The sequence below is a fragment of the Cyrtonyx montezumae genome, unplaced genomic scaffold (assembly GCF_038088225.1).
Source record: "Cyrtonyx montezumae isolate F1298 unplaced genomic scaffold, pur_monq_1.0 scaffold_12, whole genome shotgun sequence".
Classification (NCBI taxonomy): domain Eukaryota; kingdom Metazoa; phylum Chordata; class Aves; order Galliformes; family Odontophoridae; genus Cyrtonyx; species Cyrtonyx montezumae.
In genome coordinates, this window is record NW_027071848.1 from 13405208 (window position 1) to 13421525 (window position 16318).

The window sequence follows — 16318 nt, forward strand, 5'->3', positions numbered from 1 at the left end:
GTGAATTTGTAGGTTGACCAAATGTAGTTAATTCCACAGGCATGATTTTTTGTTTTTTGTTTTTCATAGAGACCACCCTTACACTGCACAGCATAAAGCACTTTTGCATTTTTTGTGGTATTCATTGTGATATTCTGCCTATTCTTTGCATATTTCAATGCTTTTCGCTGTGGCCAGTGACAGTAACTGGAACTACACCGTGAAGGGTTAAAACACACACCAAACGGAGCTTAAATCCAGCATCTTAAACCAAAGCATACCATGTTACCCGGTCTATGCATACAGACCGGGGAATGAAGCGCTGCAGAGCAGCCCTACGGTGGGCATGGGACAGGCTGCCCAAGTCAGTCCCGGAGCTCAGCGGGAGCTCGAACAGCGCTATCAGACATGGGGTTGGGGTTTGGGTTTGGGTTTGGGTTTGGGTTCGGGTTTTGGGCGGCGCTGCGCGGAGCCAGGCGGTGGACTCCGCGACCCGCACAGCGCGCCCAGAGCCGCCCGCCCGCAGAGCAGCCCGCCGCGCAGCGCCCCCAGCGGCCGCACCGCTCCGTGCCCACCCGGGCCGAGCCGGGCCCGCCCCCAGCGGCGCGGCCGTGACGCACTCGAGCGGCGACGAGCCCCGAGCCGGGCGGCTGCGCGCGTCCCACGCGGGGAGCATGGGTCGGGTTGGCGGCGGGGACGGCGACGGGGAACGGGCGGCGCTGGAGGCGGTGCGCAGCTTCGAGCGCTGGAAGAAGAAGTACAGCCGGCGCACCAGGCGGCTGCGGCTGCAGCGCAAGGAGCGGGAGCGGCCCGAGTGGCAGGTGGAGCGGGACGGCATCGAGCGCCTGCTGCGGCTCTACCCGCAGGTACGGCCGGGCTGGGAGCGGGGTCGGGGGACGTACGGTGGGAGGGAGGAGCACCCGTGGAGTGGGAGCTTCCCGTGGCTGCTGGCGGTAACGGGTTGGTGTGAGGCGGCACACAGGAGGGCCTGTGCCTCCCCTGGGACTGCGGTGCCGGGGCTTTGCGAGTGCTGGGAGTGGGTGAGGAAGAGGAGGCTGAGCTGAGGCAGGCTGGGAGCCACGTGTCCCGCGAGCAGGCGGCGGTGTCCGCATGGGGGAGGTGCGGCACATCTGTCCCACTGCGTTGTGCTCTGTGGGAAAACGTCGCCCGTTCTGGGAGTTACTGGAAAAGCAGCAGTGGTGGTGGTGTTGTCACACAGATTCTTTTAAATTTCTCTGTGAGATGGCCATCTTTTAACCCATGCTATTATGGGTAATGGCTTAGGGCAACAATGCATGCTGCGCACGTATCCTTCCAACTTTTGCTGAATTTGGTGGATAAGGAATTGGAAGTTGGAAGGTCGCAGACAGAGGTTTGTTTGGCTCTGGTGCTTTTTGACATCTTTTATCAGTGACAGAGGTGATGGGATCAAGTGTATCCTCAGCAAGTTTCCTAATGACACCAGGCTGAGCAATGCCATTGATACAGCAGAAGATGCAATTCACATAGTCCTTGATAAACTTGAAAGGAGGGCTCTTGTGAACGTAATGAGGTTCAACAAAGCAAATTGACAGATTTTGGATTCGGATCAAGGGTTGCCCCAGATATGTATGCAAACTGGGAGAAGAATTCTGTGAAAGTAGCCCTGCTGAGAAGGACTTAGGGGTTCTGGCTGATGAAAAACTTAATGTGAACCAGCAGTGTGTGCTTGCAGCCTGGAATGCCAAAGGTATTCTGGATTCCATCAGAAGAGGGGTGGCCAGCAGGGTGAGGGAGGTGATTGCCCCCCTCTACTCTGCCTTCGTGAGGCCCCATCTGGAGTCTGGGGCCTCCAAGTCTGGGGCCCCAGCACGGGAAGGATGTGGAACTGTTGGGAAGGGTCCAGAGGAGGGCCACGAAGATAATCCAAGGGCTGGAGTACCACTCTTATGAAGACAAGCTGAAGAAATGGGATTTGTTCAGCCTGGAAAAGAGAAGGATGGAGGGAATCCTTATTGTGGCCTTCCAGTATTTAAAGGGAGTTTATAAACATGAGGAAAATAGACTTTTTACATGGGTAGATAATGATAGGACAAGAGGGGAATGGTTTTAAACTAAAGGAAGGGAGATTTAGATTAGATGTTAGGAGGAAGTTTTTTTCTGAGAGAGTGGTGAGGTGCTGGAACACATTGCCCAGAGAGGTTGTGGGTGGCCTGTCCCTGGAGATGCATAATGCCAGGTTGGATGGTGCTCTGGGCAATCTGATCTAGTACCTAGCTTGTGGTGGGTGAGTTGGAACTTGGTGATCCTTGAGACCCCTTCCAACCCAAGCTGTTCCATGAATTTGCAGTCACTGCTGGGGAGGAACGTGGCAGTTGTACTTGGTTATGCAGCACTCAACGCTGCTGTTTGAGAGATGTTTTATTGGTTGTAGTTTGAGTAGAAAGTAAGGAAGAGTAAGTATGGGAGAAACATCTCAGCTACCGTGAAGAGGTCATGGTGGCTCCTTTGGTTAAGATTCAGCAAGGTGATAGAGCAAAGCTTCACACTGTCTTTAGTTTTAGTGGTTTGAAAGCTTCAAACACGGTGGTTACTATTTTGAATCAGATTGTTCCTCAGAAAAAATGAGCTTATTGCTTCTACCTCATGGTGTTTTGATGATAAAAAGTAAAAACGATACCTTTAGAAATGATTAATGCATTCTGAGTCTCAGCTTGTTTCAGCGATTTATTTTCTCCTCACTAGAAAATCTAGAGATGGAAGTTCTACTTGCTGACTGAAAGTGTGCCACTTGAACTCGTGGGGGCTTGTATTTCTTCTGAGGGGGATGACCACTGGTAGGCACATCTTTGCTATGGAATGGCCAACCTTCTCTCAGTCACAGTGGTGTTAACTTGCAGCCTGGGCTTAGGAAGCTGTGGTTCTGTGTGGTCTCTGGCAGGTGTGTGCCTGTGAGCAAGAGAAAAAAAGGGGGTAAAGCAGCTTGACACAGACGGTGCACAGAGGTTGTGAACTCTGCCTGCACCCCTGAGCACTTGAAAGCTCTTGAATTGTTGTTTATATACCTGATTGCAGTGTTTCTATGATAGTTGGCTTTCTTTTTGTTTTTGTGTTTGAATACAGGTAAGAGTGCACATGTACAGAGTGAAGCTAACTGTATTGTCAGGACTTAATAGTTTCTACATATGACAGTGGTTTGCATTTTACTGTTAATGTTATATTCAAATTAGGCTGCTGTGATATTTAGTAATTCTTTCTTCTCCATCTCTTGTGTTAGAGATGCATTACTGATCATTTAATACACCAGGCAGCCAATGCCATCGCTCTCATAAAGTGGCTCAGTTCATCTGACAGCTTTTTTTAAATCCTTTTTTAATTTGAGCTGATGTGTACGAGAGCTCAAGTAGTACTGTGATCCTCTGTGCTGAAGGTACGTGCATATGCCATAGGTATACTGAGAGGCAACAGCAGGATGACCAGAATCACCAACCGGAGGAGGTGCTGAGCGGATTACAGCCTCTTCATCTGTGAGACTGAATGGTGAAATGTGACCTCTATTCAACTGTTGTTTGGCCTTAGTTACTCTGGACTTATGAAAGATGATGGTAATGAAAAATATCCAATAGTTTAGAAGGACATAGCAAGAATGCTTGAATTCGAAGATTCAGTTGCGTAGATGGAGTGGCTGAGATCTTTTGCTAAATGATTTGCCCTGGGAAGCTGACATCTCCTCCAACTGATGCAGCCTTTGCCTCTTGTTGCTCCACGTGCGTAGGGAATGCAGATCTCCATGTACAGTTTGCTACATATCAGTTGTATGCCCACATTAAATTGCTACCACATCCCCATTGTGTTACTTCTTCCGGGGAGTGATGCTTTGCTGTTTGTCATACCACTGTACCTCATAGGAGTGCACCTGGGGCAGATAGCAGTGTGCCTGTTGCTTGCAGATCTGTGGAAGCAGAAGATCACTTTAAAACAAACATGCACCAAGAGTGAGCTGATGAAAATATGTTCTTTAAGGAAGTGATGTACCCTAACTCTGTTGCCCTTCCCATAATGAGGACAGTTTGTCTTTCTCATCTATGTAAATTTTAGAGTTGTATATCTTGATTTGGGTAGATCTGCAATCCTTTTAGGTACAGTAGTCCGTGTTCTGTTTTTCCATAGTAGTCTGGTCCTGTACTCCTAGGTTTAAATATTTTTGCATACTATGCAAAGGCAGTCATTTTCACTGGAGACGTATTGAAACTTGTGTTTAGTTTTCAGTCATTCTATGTAGACTGTTTTGTAATGGCCTTGTAGTCTTTTCGGTCAGTGAATTCCACACGTGTCTGTGTCAGTTTGCCATGCATGTTGTTATATGTATGCATATGGATGCCTCTCTCTGTCACCAGTGTGTACGTCTGCTTGTGCATGCACTTCAGGGACATGGGTAGTCACAGCTTCTCTGCTAAGAGCGTAGGAGAGCAGAGGAAAGCACTAGGCAGTTCCATGTGGTTGTGATGTGCATTTGTAGAAACTGAAGAAGAGGGGCTGGTAGCGGTTGGGATGAAGACAGGGTGAATGTATGTTTGTGTTGGGATTGTTGTGGGGACTCATGGCCTTGGCTTATTGTGGTTTTTGCAGTTTTATTGCTCCAGGAGTCACCTGGCTGTGAACATACAGGTGGATGACTGCCTAGCTTCCTGCTTCAGTCCCGGTCTCATTTTCTTCTAGCTGAAAAGGTTGTTTTCATTGGTCATTTGCATTTCTTCCTTAATTACCTGGGTGTGGTTACAGTCACTGTGGGGGATTTGGAGGAAGGAACCATGTGCTTGGATCTCTAGGGGTCTCCAGTGAGTTCTGCAGAAGTCCATACTTAGGGACAGGGGAATCAGAAAGCTCTTCAAGAAGCTTCTCTTTTCACATAGAGCAGTGGTCCTTGACACTTCAGCTATGGGTGGATTAGGTTTTTCACATGCCTTAAGATGCTCTTAGATGCAGCATGGAATGGGGTAGCAGTGCTGCTGGACACAAGACCACTCACCTCCTCCTCTCTCTTATATTATCTAGCTTTCAGCTTGAGAACCACTTCAGTCAGTAATACAAAATGAAATTATAAGTTCATAAGTTCATAAGGTTGGAAAGGACCTATAAGATCATCTAGTCCAACCATCCTCCTATCACTATCTCTACCCAACTACTAAATTAAGTCCTTTAGCACCTCATCTAAACGCTTCTTGAACAGCGCTAGGGATGGTGCCTCAACCACCTCCCTAGGCAGGCCATTCCAGTGCCTGACCACTCTTTCAGAAAAGAAATGCTTCCTGAGGTCTAATCTAAATCTTCCCTGGCGCAACTTGTGGCCATTCCCTCTCGTCCTGTCATTACTTATCAGGGAGAAGAGGCCTACCCCCTCCTCACCACAACCCCCCTTCAGGAAGTGGTAGAGTGCTATAAGGTCTCCTCTGAGCCTCCTCTTCTCCAGACTAAACAATCCCAGCTCCCTCAGCCGCTCCTCATAAGACTTGTGCTCCAGGCCCCTCACCAGTTTTGTTGCCCTTCTCTGAACACGCTCCAGGGCCTCAATGTCCTTCTTGTAGTGAGGGGCCCAAAACCGAACACAGTACTCGAGGTGCGGCCGTACCAGAGCTGAGTACAGGGGGATGATCACCTCCCTGCTCCTGCTGGCTACACTATTTCTAATACAGGCCAGGATGCTGTTGGCCTTCTTAGCCACCTGGGCACACTGCCGGCTCATGTTGAGCCGAGCATCAACCAACACCCCCAGGTCCTTTTCCTCTCTACATTCTTCAAGCCATTCTGCCCCAAGCCTATAGCATTGCATGGGGTTATTGTGGCCAAAGTGCAGGACCCGGCACTTGGTCTTATTGAACCTCATCCCATTTTGCTCAGCCCAGCTGTTCAGCCTATCCAAATCCCTCTGAAGGGCCTCCCTACCCTCAGGCAGTTTGACACATCCTCCCAGCTTTGTGTCATCTGCAAACTTACTGAGGGTACACTCAATTCCCTCGTCTAGGTCATCAATAAAGATATTAAACAAGATGGGCCCCAAAACTGACCCTTGGGGGACACCACTCGTTACAGGACGCCAGCTGGACTTAACTCCATTAACCACTACCCTCTGGGCACGGCCCTCCAGCCAGTTCTCCACCCAGAGAAGAGTGAACCTGTCCACACCACGGGCTGCCAGTTTCCTTAGGAGAATACTGTGGGAGACCGTGTCAAAGGCCTTGCTGAAGTCCAGGTAGACTACATCAACAGCCTTTCCCTCATCTACCTGTCTGGTCACCCAGTCATAGAAGGAGATGAGGTTGGACAAGCACGACCTGCCCCTGGTGAACCCGTGCTGGCTGGGTCTGATCCCTTTATTGCCATGCACGTGTCGTGTGATCTCCCTCAATAACATCTGTTCCATAACTTTCCCTGATACCGAGGTCAGGCTGACAGGCCTGTAGTTCCCCGGGTCTTCCTTACGGCCTTTCTTGAAGATGGGAGTCACATCGGCAAGCCTCCAATCTTGTGGGACCTCTCCAGATAACCAGGAATGCTGATAGATGGCAGAAAGTGGCTTGGCAATCACCTCTGCTAGCTCCCTCAGCACCCTTGGGTGGATCCCATCTGGCCCCATGGACTTGTGGGAGTTCAGATGGAGGAGAAGATCTCTGACCGTCTCTGCTTGAATCACAGGGGGTGCATTATGCACCCCGTCCCAGACTTCCAGGTCAGGGCAAGTACCATTTGGATAACTGTCCTGTCTATTAAAGACAGATGTGAAGAAGGCATTGAGAACCTCAGCCTTTTCCTTATCATCTGTGGTTATATTGCCTGCCTCGTTGAGTAAAGGAGGGAAATTTTCCTTAGTTTTTCTCCTGCTGTTAATATATTTGTAAAAGGGTTTCCTGTTCTCCTTTACAGCAGTAGCCAGCCTAATTTCAAGCTGGGAATTAAACAGAACTAAACATACTGGAAGCACATAACATAAACATTTATTATTGTCACTGTTATAATGTAATAGAGAATGTCTGTCAGGATAGACAAAAAACATGGCAGTCTCAGTGTGCCTGACTCTTGGGACCATCATTTGTGGTGTGCTTTTAGATTATCTGTTACTGGTTGAGCCAGTGAATATGCTGCCTGACGGGTTAAAGCTGTTGGTGGCCATTGTCTTCTCAGTTCAGTTGTTCTAACAAAAAGCATTAACAGCCTAATTAATACACTGGGAAATGGTTGTGTGAACTCTTTCCAGTCTGCTTTGTCAAATTAGGTCAGATCAGACTGCCATCCGAAGTGTTGGAAGCGGGCGGGCTCTTCTCATCTGGAACAGATCTGAGAGTGCTCACATGGGCACATTTCCAGTAGATTAAAGCAGGTAATAACTTCTGACAGGGAAACAAACTGAGAAGCAGAAATTGTTATTGTCTTCTACTGGAGCATGTAGTTATGGAAGAGACTGTCTATCAACAGATCTGCCTCTATAGCAGCTGTTCCTCTTGTGCCATCCTGATTTGATTTAATGATGAGCTAGTATCTTTGGAATTTTAAGTAACTTCAGCAGATAGTCTGTGTGTGCCTGAAAGTTAGTATGGCCAAGAAATGAACTGGGAAGCTTTGTGGTATGGCTATTCCTGTGCACGCTCTTCTGATACTTCCTTCACTTTTACTTTCCAGGCTTTGAAAGAGTTTTAGAGGAGTTCCGTGGAGAAAAGCAAAATTGTATTTGTGTCCACTGTGATTAATATGTTGGATCCTTTTAACTCTAGATGACCTGGCATTAGGACATACCCTGAAATCCTTCAAGCAGCCTCTAATTATTTTAACAGTTTTGCATTGTTATGGCAGCCTGTTTTGTGTGTCGAAACCCATTAAAATCTATTCCTTTATTTGCACATAGTGGATTGCTTTGATGTTAGTGAGATAGTTTTTCCTCCTGTGGACATACTGTTTTCTGACTTGGACAGTCTCGTGATGGAAGTGAAATAGTGTGCATCAATGAGTTGTGGTCCTTTAGTGTGCAAAGTAGTAAGACTGGGAATTGGCACAACGTGTAGTATTGTGTGTGGTACAGTATCTTCAGAATTATCAGTGGAAGTTGGGAAGTACCAGTCCAAAATTCCTATTTGTGAAACTCAGACTGTCTTACAGTGATTTCAGATAGGAGATTTTCCCCTTGCCCAGGGATATACTAGTTTAAGGTTTGTGCTTCTTAATGCACGAGTGCTTCTTATAAAAAAACAATTTTCTTTGCAAATTTGGTATAAGATGGATTGCTGTTCTAGGACACAATGTTCTGAAATGTCAGAAAGGGGTTTTAGTAAATGGGTTACTGCCTTTTATCTCAAGACCAAATTCATGCATTACATTTCTTGTTATTGGAAGGAAGTAGGCTGAGAAGTGCTGTGATGCTTTAAGCAGGTATAGATGCTCATAAGGAGTATGGCACACAGTTTTTGTAGTAGACAGGACCAGCAGGGCGCTTGGTGCTTCAAGAGCTTATAGTCGTGATTTGACATCTCCGTAACTCTTCATTTGAAGCTTTCTGTAAGATTTGCTATCTTAAGTTGTCAGATTCATCTGAGGACTGTTTGCTTGGCTCCTTTGCTGGGAGGTTTCTGCTCAGCAGTCTATTAAATGATGGCCGTTAGAAATGCACATGCTGAGTACGCACAGAGATTGACGTTTGGAAGTCTGTTTGTGGCTGCTAGTCAGCGTGCACTCAGGGCTCTGTGATCTACCTTGCTGCTCATCTGCTCAGCTTTATAGCTACAGTAGTCTCTTATTTTTTCTCCCCTAGTTCTCTGCTTTTTTTTTTTTCACTTACTGCTATCGATTGTTGTGAACTTTACCAGGAGAAGCTGTCTGCTCCTTTTGATCTGCTGTTGACTAGAGCCTGCTTGAAAGCATTACATTTTCCTTATGATCTTTACTTGACTTCTCAACGTTTTTATAAATCATTCAGTCAACTAGTGTGATCAAACACATACTCTTGCATGTTGGTGTGTAGAGTTAACTTTTCTCAGGTATGCTCAGGTGGAAGTGTGTGGAGAGAAGTAGTTTAATAGGTGTCAGGACACCAAACAGTGTCCTGATGTTTGGGTAGACAATATCCACTGCTCTCCCCCCATCAGCCAGGCCGGATACATCGTAAAATGAAAATACATCGAAAGGTATTAGTATACTGGAAACCCAGCAAAATAGTGAGAGCTGGAGCACTCTGCATGTGAGGAGAGACTGAGGGAGCTGGGCTTGTTCAGCCTGGAGTGGAGGTGACTTTGGGAGGTCCTTATGGGACACCCTGGTGACTGTGAGACATCATCAAGGAGGTAGTTTGTCATGTAAGGATGAGAGAGCATGGATGTAGAATCACAGGATTATTAATGTTGGAAAAGACGTCAAAGATTACGTAGTCCGACCATCAGTCCCTCCCCACCGTGCCCACTGACCCATGTCTCTCAGTGCTGCATCTCCACAGTTCTGGAACGCCTCTAGGGATGGTGACCACGTCCTCGGGCAGCCTGTGTCTGTGCCTCACCACTCTGTCTGAGAAGATCAGGTGGAAGTAGAGGCCCAGTGAGGCTATAAGGGGACACTTCTTAGCGAAGCCTTGAGCAACCTGGGCTGACCTCAGAGCTGTGCCTGCTCTGAGCAGGAGGCTGCACCTGAGACCTGAGGCCCCTTCCCGCCTCAGTTTTTATTTTCATGATGATATGAGCTTTACGTTGCACTGTTTGCTCATATTATTAGTGTATGTCTTGTTGCTCACTGAACAGATTATTAGAAGAGTAACTTGCTGTAGGTCAAGCTAGTGTAGATCATGACCAGCTATCTGGGTCACACAGAACTGTTACTTTCTTTAACAGCAGCTTAAAATTCTGTTCAGTTTCTCTGTTATGATTAATTTTTGCGCTGATTAAACTTATTTTGTTTCAGATAAATGCAAATGAAATACAAAGATTTTCAGATTTTCCATTGTCGAAGAAAACCCTGAAAGGTGAGTGTAAACATTGGAAAGTAATTATATTAAAAATAAATGCATTATTTATTTCCATATGAATAAATTTTTGCCTTAAACAAACTTTTGAACGAGTATTGCCATATACAATGTTTTCTAAATGGAAAAACATAGCTCTGGGCGAGACAAAAATAATTCTTTTTTTTCTTCCCTTCCATTCCTACACTCCAAATACTAGGACTGCAGGAAGCTCAGTATCGCATGGTGACTGAGATACAGAGGCAGACCATAGGTTTGGCTTTACAAGGTAAAGATGTACTCGGAGCTGCAAAGACTGGATCAGGGAAAACCTTGGCTTTTATTGTTCCAGTAAGTAACTGACATCATTTGCACTTAAGTCTAGGAAGTCTGGGAGTAAGGATGTTAAATACTTAAGGTTAATGATCCTAGGGGAAAGGTTATAACTCAAGTGATTTAGATGTTCCTAGAAAGCCAAGGCAGACTAATGTAAGGAAGCTGATTGAGGTTCTAGAAAAAGTTTATCTTTGTCCCTAGGAATATTTTGATGCTTAGAATTCTCATTTTGATCCTTGTTTCGGTAGGCCCTGTGTGATTTAGAAGGAGCTTTGTTTTTCCTTCAGGAATGTGTTTTCCTTGTGCAACTCTAATTGTCAGATTCTTTTGCAAACTATGGGTGTGGATTAGAATGCTGAAATTTCCACAGTTCCTTCCTTAGGCTTTTTTTTGATGTGTGGTTTTCATACGGCAAAAAGTTGAAAATTTGGACCTTATGTGACAAACTGAAACACAGCAGAGATTGTAGACTTCCTCTTTCTGACTGTGTTTTTTGGACTCCTGAGAAATCACTTCCAGGTCCAAGCAGGAAAACAGTAAAAACCCCACAAGGAATGGTGTGTTTGGTTGTTTCACTTGAAACATCACACACTGCATTTAATTTCCTCCAATTGGAAATATAATAGAGAAGTTGGTTTATTTCTTTCAAGTGCAGATATAAATGCATGCAAATTTCATTGTCTTGTGATTGGAGGAAGGGAAAACAAAATGTGGTTTTGATTATGGGAGTTTTTTGCTTTAAACATTTTTATTTGGCGTTTTTGCAACATAAAATTACTGTGGAGCCTGTTCTGTCAGTGACTGTGTTAACAGGAGTATTCTGAATACTCCTGAAGCTGAGAAGATTTATTCTTTATCCTGATCACTTTCATTACTAAAGAATAGGAAACAGTGTGGGTGTCTTTGAAAGGTAGTATTGTGAGTCTGAGAAATGAAACAGAAGTGAGACTGCAGAAATCTGGGAGTAGAAGTAATTTTTACAAACCTAATTTTAAAATAGTTGTAGGGGAACCAAAAGATAAGGGAGTATCTGGACGAGTGAAGAGTAGGAAAAAAAATGGTAAGAGGGTGCTGAACAACCTTTAATATTTCAAAAACGCTTTAAGTATTTATATCGATGTAGTTTTTGTGTTAAGATTACCTAAGACTGTGAATTTGTAAGAGGGGAGACAATCCTGGACTGAGGTATGTGATGACACTGGGTGGAATACTCCGAGTGCACCGTGTGTGTGATGTAAGTCTAAAACCAAAAGTAATGTCACAGTAATTTTCCTTCTAGTTCCTTCTGGTTTTCACAGAACCTTATGACCAAGGAAATTGTGTGTACACTTATTTTGTGCTTGTGTGTACACTTATTTTCCTGTAAATGGTCAAGGCTTAATTTCTGGAATTTAGCAGAAGAAGATTAATTGTGCTGTAAAGCATTTAAGATTTGCCACCCATTATTGTCTGTTGTAGATTGGTACTGAGGAATATTTATAGGTATCAGTACCATCAGAATTCACATATAATCAAACCATGTGAGATGGTGAAATGCATGCAGGTGTTTCTTCATTATTTTAGCAATGCTTCATGTTTTTCTATGACACTTTTTGATATATATTTTTCTTCTGATGTTTTTATAATGAGAATGATTATTACTTTATTATTTATTATTGTTATTTTTTTAGGCTTTGGAACTCCTATACCGCCTTCAGTGGACTTCAGCGGATGGATTGGGAGTTCTGATAATATCGCCCACCCGGGAGCTGGCGTTTCAGACTTTCAAGGTTCTGCGTAAAGTGGGAAAGAATCATGACTTCTCAGCTGGCCTTATCATTGGAGGAAAGGTGTGTCCCCTGTTGGAGCCTGCTGTGAGCGAGCATTAAGTAGTGCTGTAATGAGGACTAGTTTAGGAAGGAAACATTGGAAAACAAAAGACATAGAGGAAAACACTTAATAGGAGCCCATTAAACGACACTGTCTTTTAAAGCTCTTGTATTTAGCATCTTTACAGGTTATGTGACTGGGTCAAAATTTTGTCCAACGTTTCCTGTACTAACAAATCAGATTGCTCTGAAAAACTTTGCATGAGCTACTAGTGTGAGCTTGCTGATAGAATGTGGTGTATGTGTAAAAGAGGAAAAGCTTGATTTTCTTTTTCCTGGAGGCGTTGTGGAGTCTCCTTCTCTGGAGATGTTCAAGACGTGCCTACCTGTGCAGCGTGGTCTAGGGAGCTGCTGTGGCAGGGGGGTTGGACTCGTTGATCTCTAGAGGTCTCTTCCAACCCCTAGAATTCTGTGATTCCAGAAAATATCAGTAGGTTGAGTTGGACTGAGGTGTCTGCCACAGGGCTTCTAGCGTGAACAGCCAGAGCTTAGCTGGTTTAACTTACTTTTAGGATCTGAAAGAAGAGGCTGAGAGAATCCACCACATAAATATGCTCATTTGCACTCCGGGACGGCTTCTACAGCACATGGATGAAACCTCATATTTCTATGCATCTGATCTACAAATGTTGAGTAAGTTTTTTAGTACTTCACAAAACAGAGAAATATTTTGTAGTAGTTCATAACTGAGGGCCACTTCCTTGGTTAGGAAGTTTATTCTGGTTTTTGTATGTAGATGAAAGAGCATTTAAATTTCCACATCCATGAATTAAAATGGAAAACAACAAAACTCCTTTCTTGTATGTACTTGCTCTCAAAGCAGTTGCTGAGTTGTGTTCCTTAAGATGATTACAAGTAGGTGAGTTAAGTAAGGAACCCAAAACCACATGTGGTATCTCATATTACCCTTTATGTTTTAGCTATAAGATGGCCTTTGCTTTCTGCCCCTAGCTCTCTTTTTTTCTCCTAAGATGATGAATATTTCATATAATTAATTACAGCATATGTGTTTTGGGCCAATTCTAGAAAACATATTTATTTTTGAATTTTAAGCCAGATTAATGCTCCTTCCAACCTGAATACAAATTTCAGCTTAATGGGAGGGTTTGCATACCCCTGAGAACTGTGCATAATCTTTAGCATAGCTTGAGGAACTTAGAAGCAATTAACAAACTAATGAAGCTGATAAATTGCAAAACCAGGCTTGCTATACTCAGTGCTGCTGGTGGCAGTTAGACTAGATTTGCATTAAATGTAGGCTCTTTTCTTCAAGTTTTGTTTCTGTGCTGCTCTGTTTATTCCCTATGATTCAATGGCAAATAGAGCTTAGATGTAGAAGAGCCTGTTTTGCTCTGTTAAGATACTGTTTTATGTTCCATGCTTTTGTTTTAGCAATAGGGTGGGGAGTTTGTAATTTACAGGCTGTCTGCAAATTGCTGAACTTTTTAATTGGAATACTTACAATGCTTCAGCTTTTTAAATCTATTTTATGGAGTATGTGAATAGAACAAATCCTGTCATGTATGGTAACTAATCTCTGCGGTTGTAAGTGCTTTTTTGTGCTTCATGGATTTAAAGTCTTCAATAACAAAAACTAAAAACAGGTTTTCTCAAATCTGTTTCTCAATTCAGTTCTTGATGAAGCTGACAGGATTCTTGACATGGGTTTTGCTGATACAATGAATGCGATCGTTGAGAATTTGCCTAAGAAACGCCAGACATTGCTTTTTTCTGCAACTCAAACAAAATCAGTGAAGGATCTTGCACGGCTGAGTTTAAAAGATCCAGAATATGTCTGGGTTCATGAGAGAGCCAAATTCAGGTATGTTGATAATTTATTCTTTTGTGGGAAGGTTAAACAGACAGTGATCCTACTTAACTGCTTCCCGGACTGTCATTTTCCTGAATCTGAAGTCCTTCTCCTTCCATCAGTGTCAGACTTTGCTGTGCGCCATCCTGAAAGTGGGAAGTTTCAGAAGAGAGGTTACTAGTTCTGACTGATTTGCTATGGGGAAACCGAACCTGTGCTTTGCTTCTGGCTCCTCAGGCTCCTTTTCTGGACTTGGATAAAGTGGTGTCCTGGTGGTGGCAGGTGTCACTTCTAAATTGCCACTTGTGTTCTTTGGCTTCCTTTCTGCGTGCGTGTGCATACTTAACTGTGCAGGAACACCAGATTTGTTGAACAAATACAGTTCTTCTGCATGTTGTTAATGAATCTGATGTTCCAGGAAAGTGTTACTCTATTGGGAATGTGCAGAATGAAGGTCTCGTTTGCATCAGTAGAATTGGTGCCCAGCAGGAAGCATCTGGCACATGTCTGTGTGCATCAAGACCTGCTGCTTCCAGAGGCACTAAGTTTACTGTGCACGATCAGGGCTGCAGCCCTGTGCACATCCAAAATAAACTTGGCATGCAGGTGGATTTTGGAAGGAGTAAAAAAAAGCAAAGAATGCTCCTTAAAGCCCACAGAAAAGCAAAATCTTATCCTCTCAGTGCCAAAAGGCTTATGAACATGCATGATGTCTTTTCCTCCTTTCTTAAGGAGTATGTAAATGTTTCCATACATAAAATGAAGGTGGAGATAGGTGAAGCACACTGATAAAAATGGCTTACCCAAGAGCAAATGAGAAACATCAGCAAAATGAACAGCAGACAGGTTGAATCCTGAGGCAGTGTTTTAATTAACTACTTGAGTAGATTCTCTTTATTGCAGTGCTGATGCCTTTGATAGGACTTTCTTTTCCTTCCAGTCAGTTTATTAAATAAATGTGATTGCTGGAAAAAAACATGGGTACTCTCCTGTCAAAAGAGGTCGTAGAAGCTTAGTATGGAGACTTCAGTTTGAGAACTTGTCTATTTCACTGTGTATTTTTTGTAAAGTCTATTTAAAGTACACTTGAGTTTTTGAAATATTGAGGGAAATACAGTTAGATAAAAAACTGAATCAAAAAAAGGGAACTTTTGTTTTAGTGTTTATAGTTTAGTACATAGTTTCCCCTGAAAGATATACAAGGCAAAAATACTGTGATGTAATTCAAATTGAGTAGTGAAATAAAAACTAGAGCAGCATCTTGTAATTTCATTGTTTTAAGTGTCAGCTTTAATACAGTAAAGTACTTTTAAATACCCTGGGCCTGTGCTGGGAGAAGCAGAGGTACTGTGAAATGAGCATTAGATGCATTTCTAGGGCAAAGATGCTTTTTTAAAAAATGTTATTTTGCAAGTAACTGCAAGGTGACTTAAGATGACAGTTCAGTTCCTTACACCCTGACATTTAAAGTGACTTTGTAATCAGTAAAAATACATTAATGCTCTTTTTTTTTGTCTGCAAGTTTAGACTGTGCTTTGACATTGCCTAAAGCACAAATGATGCTTTAATAGCACTAATAGACAAAATTGCATTTTAAGTCAAGGCAATTTGAATGTCGCTGCTTAGACACAGAGAAGGAGTTGGTTGTGCTGCTAGTAGGTGAATTTAGAAGTAATGCCAGAGTTGCCTCCTGCCCTTCTTCTCTCCCCTCACATTTTCTCAGGAGATTGCTTCATCTTTTGACAGCTGCTTTGTGGTTGATCTGCTGACTCATTTCTCAAAGCAGGACAACTTTCCAGCCTGACTTTTTCCTTTTTATGGGTACTTGTCAGGCACTTAATTTAAAAATAAAGAAAAGAAAAGAAAGGCAGCTCTGTAGATTATGTATACCTGTATTTTCTCTTTTTTTCTTTGTTTTAATGTCATGATTACTGTGGTACCTAATCTTTCTAATATTTTTTTTAAGTACCCCAGCAACTTTGGATCAGAACTATATCGTTTGTGAGCTTCAACACAAAATAAATGTGTTATACTCTTTCCTGAGAAGTCACTTGAAAAAGAAGAGCATTGTATTTTTTGCGAGCTGTAAAGAGGTATGGCTATTTTTTTTTTTTTTAATCTTTCCTGTCCTCTGTAGCATTCTGGGTTACAGAGTTTAGTAGTTGCACCTGCTTTCTTTCAAAACTTTTAGAGATGGTTATATTAAGAAGTTTAATTGTGAAATAGTACGGGAAAGAATCATAGCATTATCAAGGTTGGAAAAGACCTCCGGGATCATCTAGTCCTGCCATCCACCCACCATCACCATTTCTCCACTTAGTCATGTTCCTCAGTACAATATCTAATTTTTTCTTGATTGTCTCCAGGGATGGT

At 43.4% G+C, this 16318-nt stretch overlaps 1 protein-coding gene across 1 annotated transcript in view; it reads left to right on the plus strand.

Annotated features, from left to right (window-relative positions):
- Window positions 1-620: 620 nt before the first annotated feature.
- The window catches only part of DDX10 (DEAD-box helicase 10), a 160974-nt gene continuing 145276 nt past the window's right edge, over window positions 621-16318 (plus strand). Inside the window, exons 1-7 of the mRNA XM_065730079.1 lie at window positions 621-845; window positions 9892-9952; window positions 10152-10282; window positions 11938-12096; window positions 12648-12768; window positions 13768-13957; window positions 15912-16038. Coding sequence (XP_065586151.1) covers window positions 654-845; window positions 9892-9952; window positions 10152-10282; window positions 11938-12096; window positions 12648-12768; window positions 13768-13957; window positions 15912-16038 — 981 coding nt within the window. The 5' untranslated portion in view covers window positions 621-653. The remainder of the gene's footprint in view (window positions 846-9891; window positions 9953-10151; window positions 10283-11937; window positions 12097-12647; window positions 12769-13767; window positions 13958-15911; window positions 16039-16318) is intronic.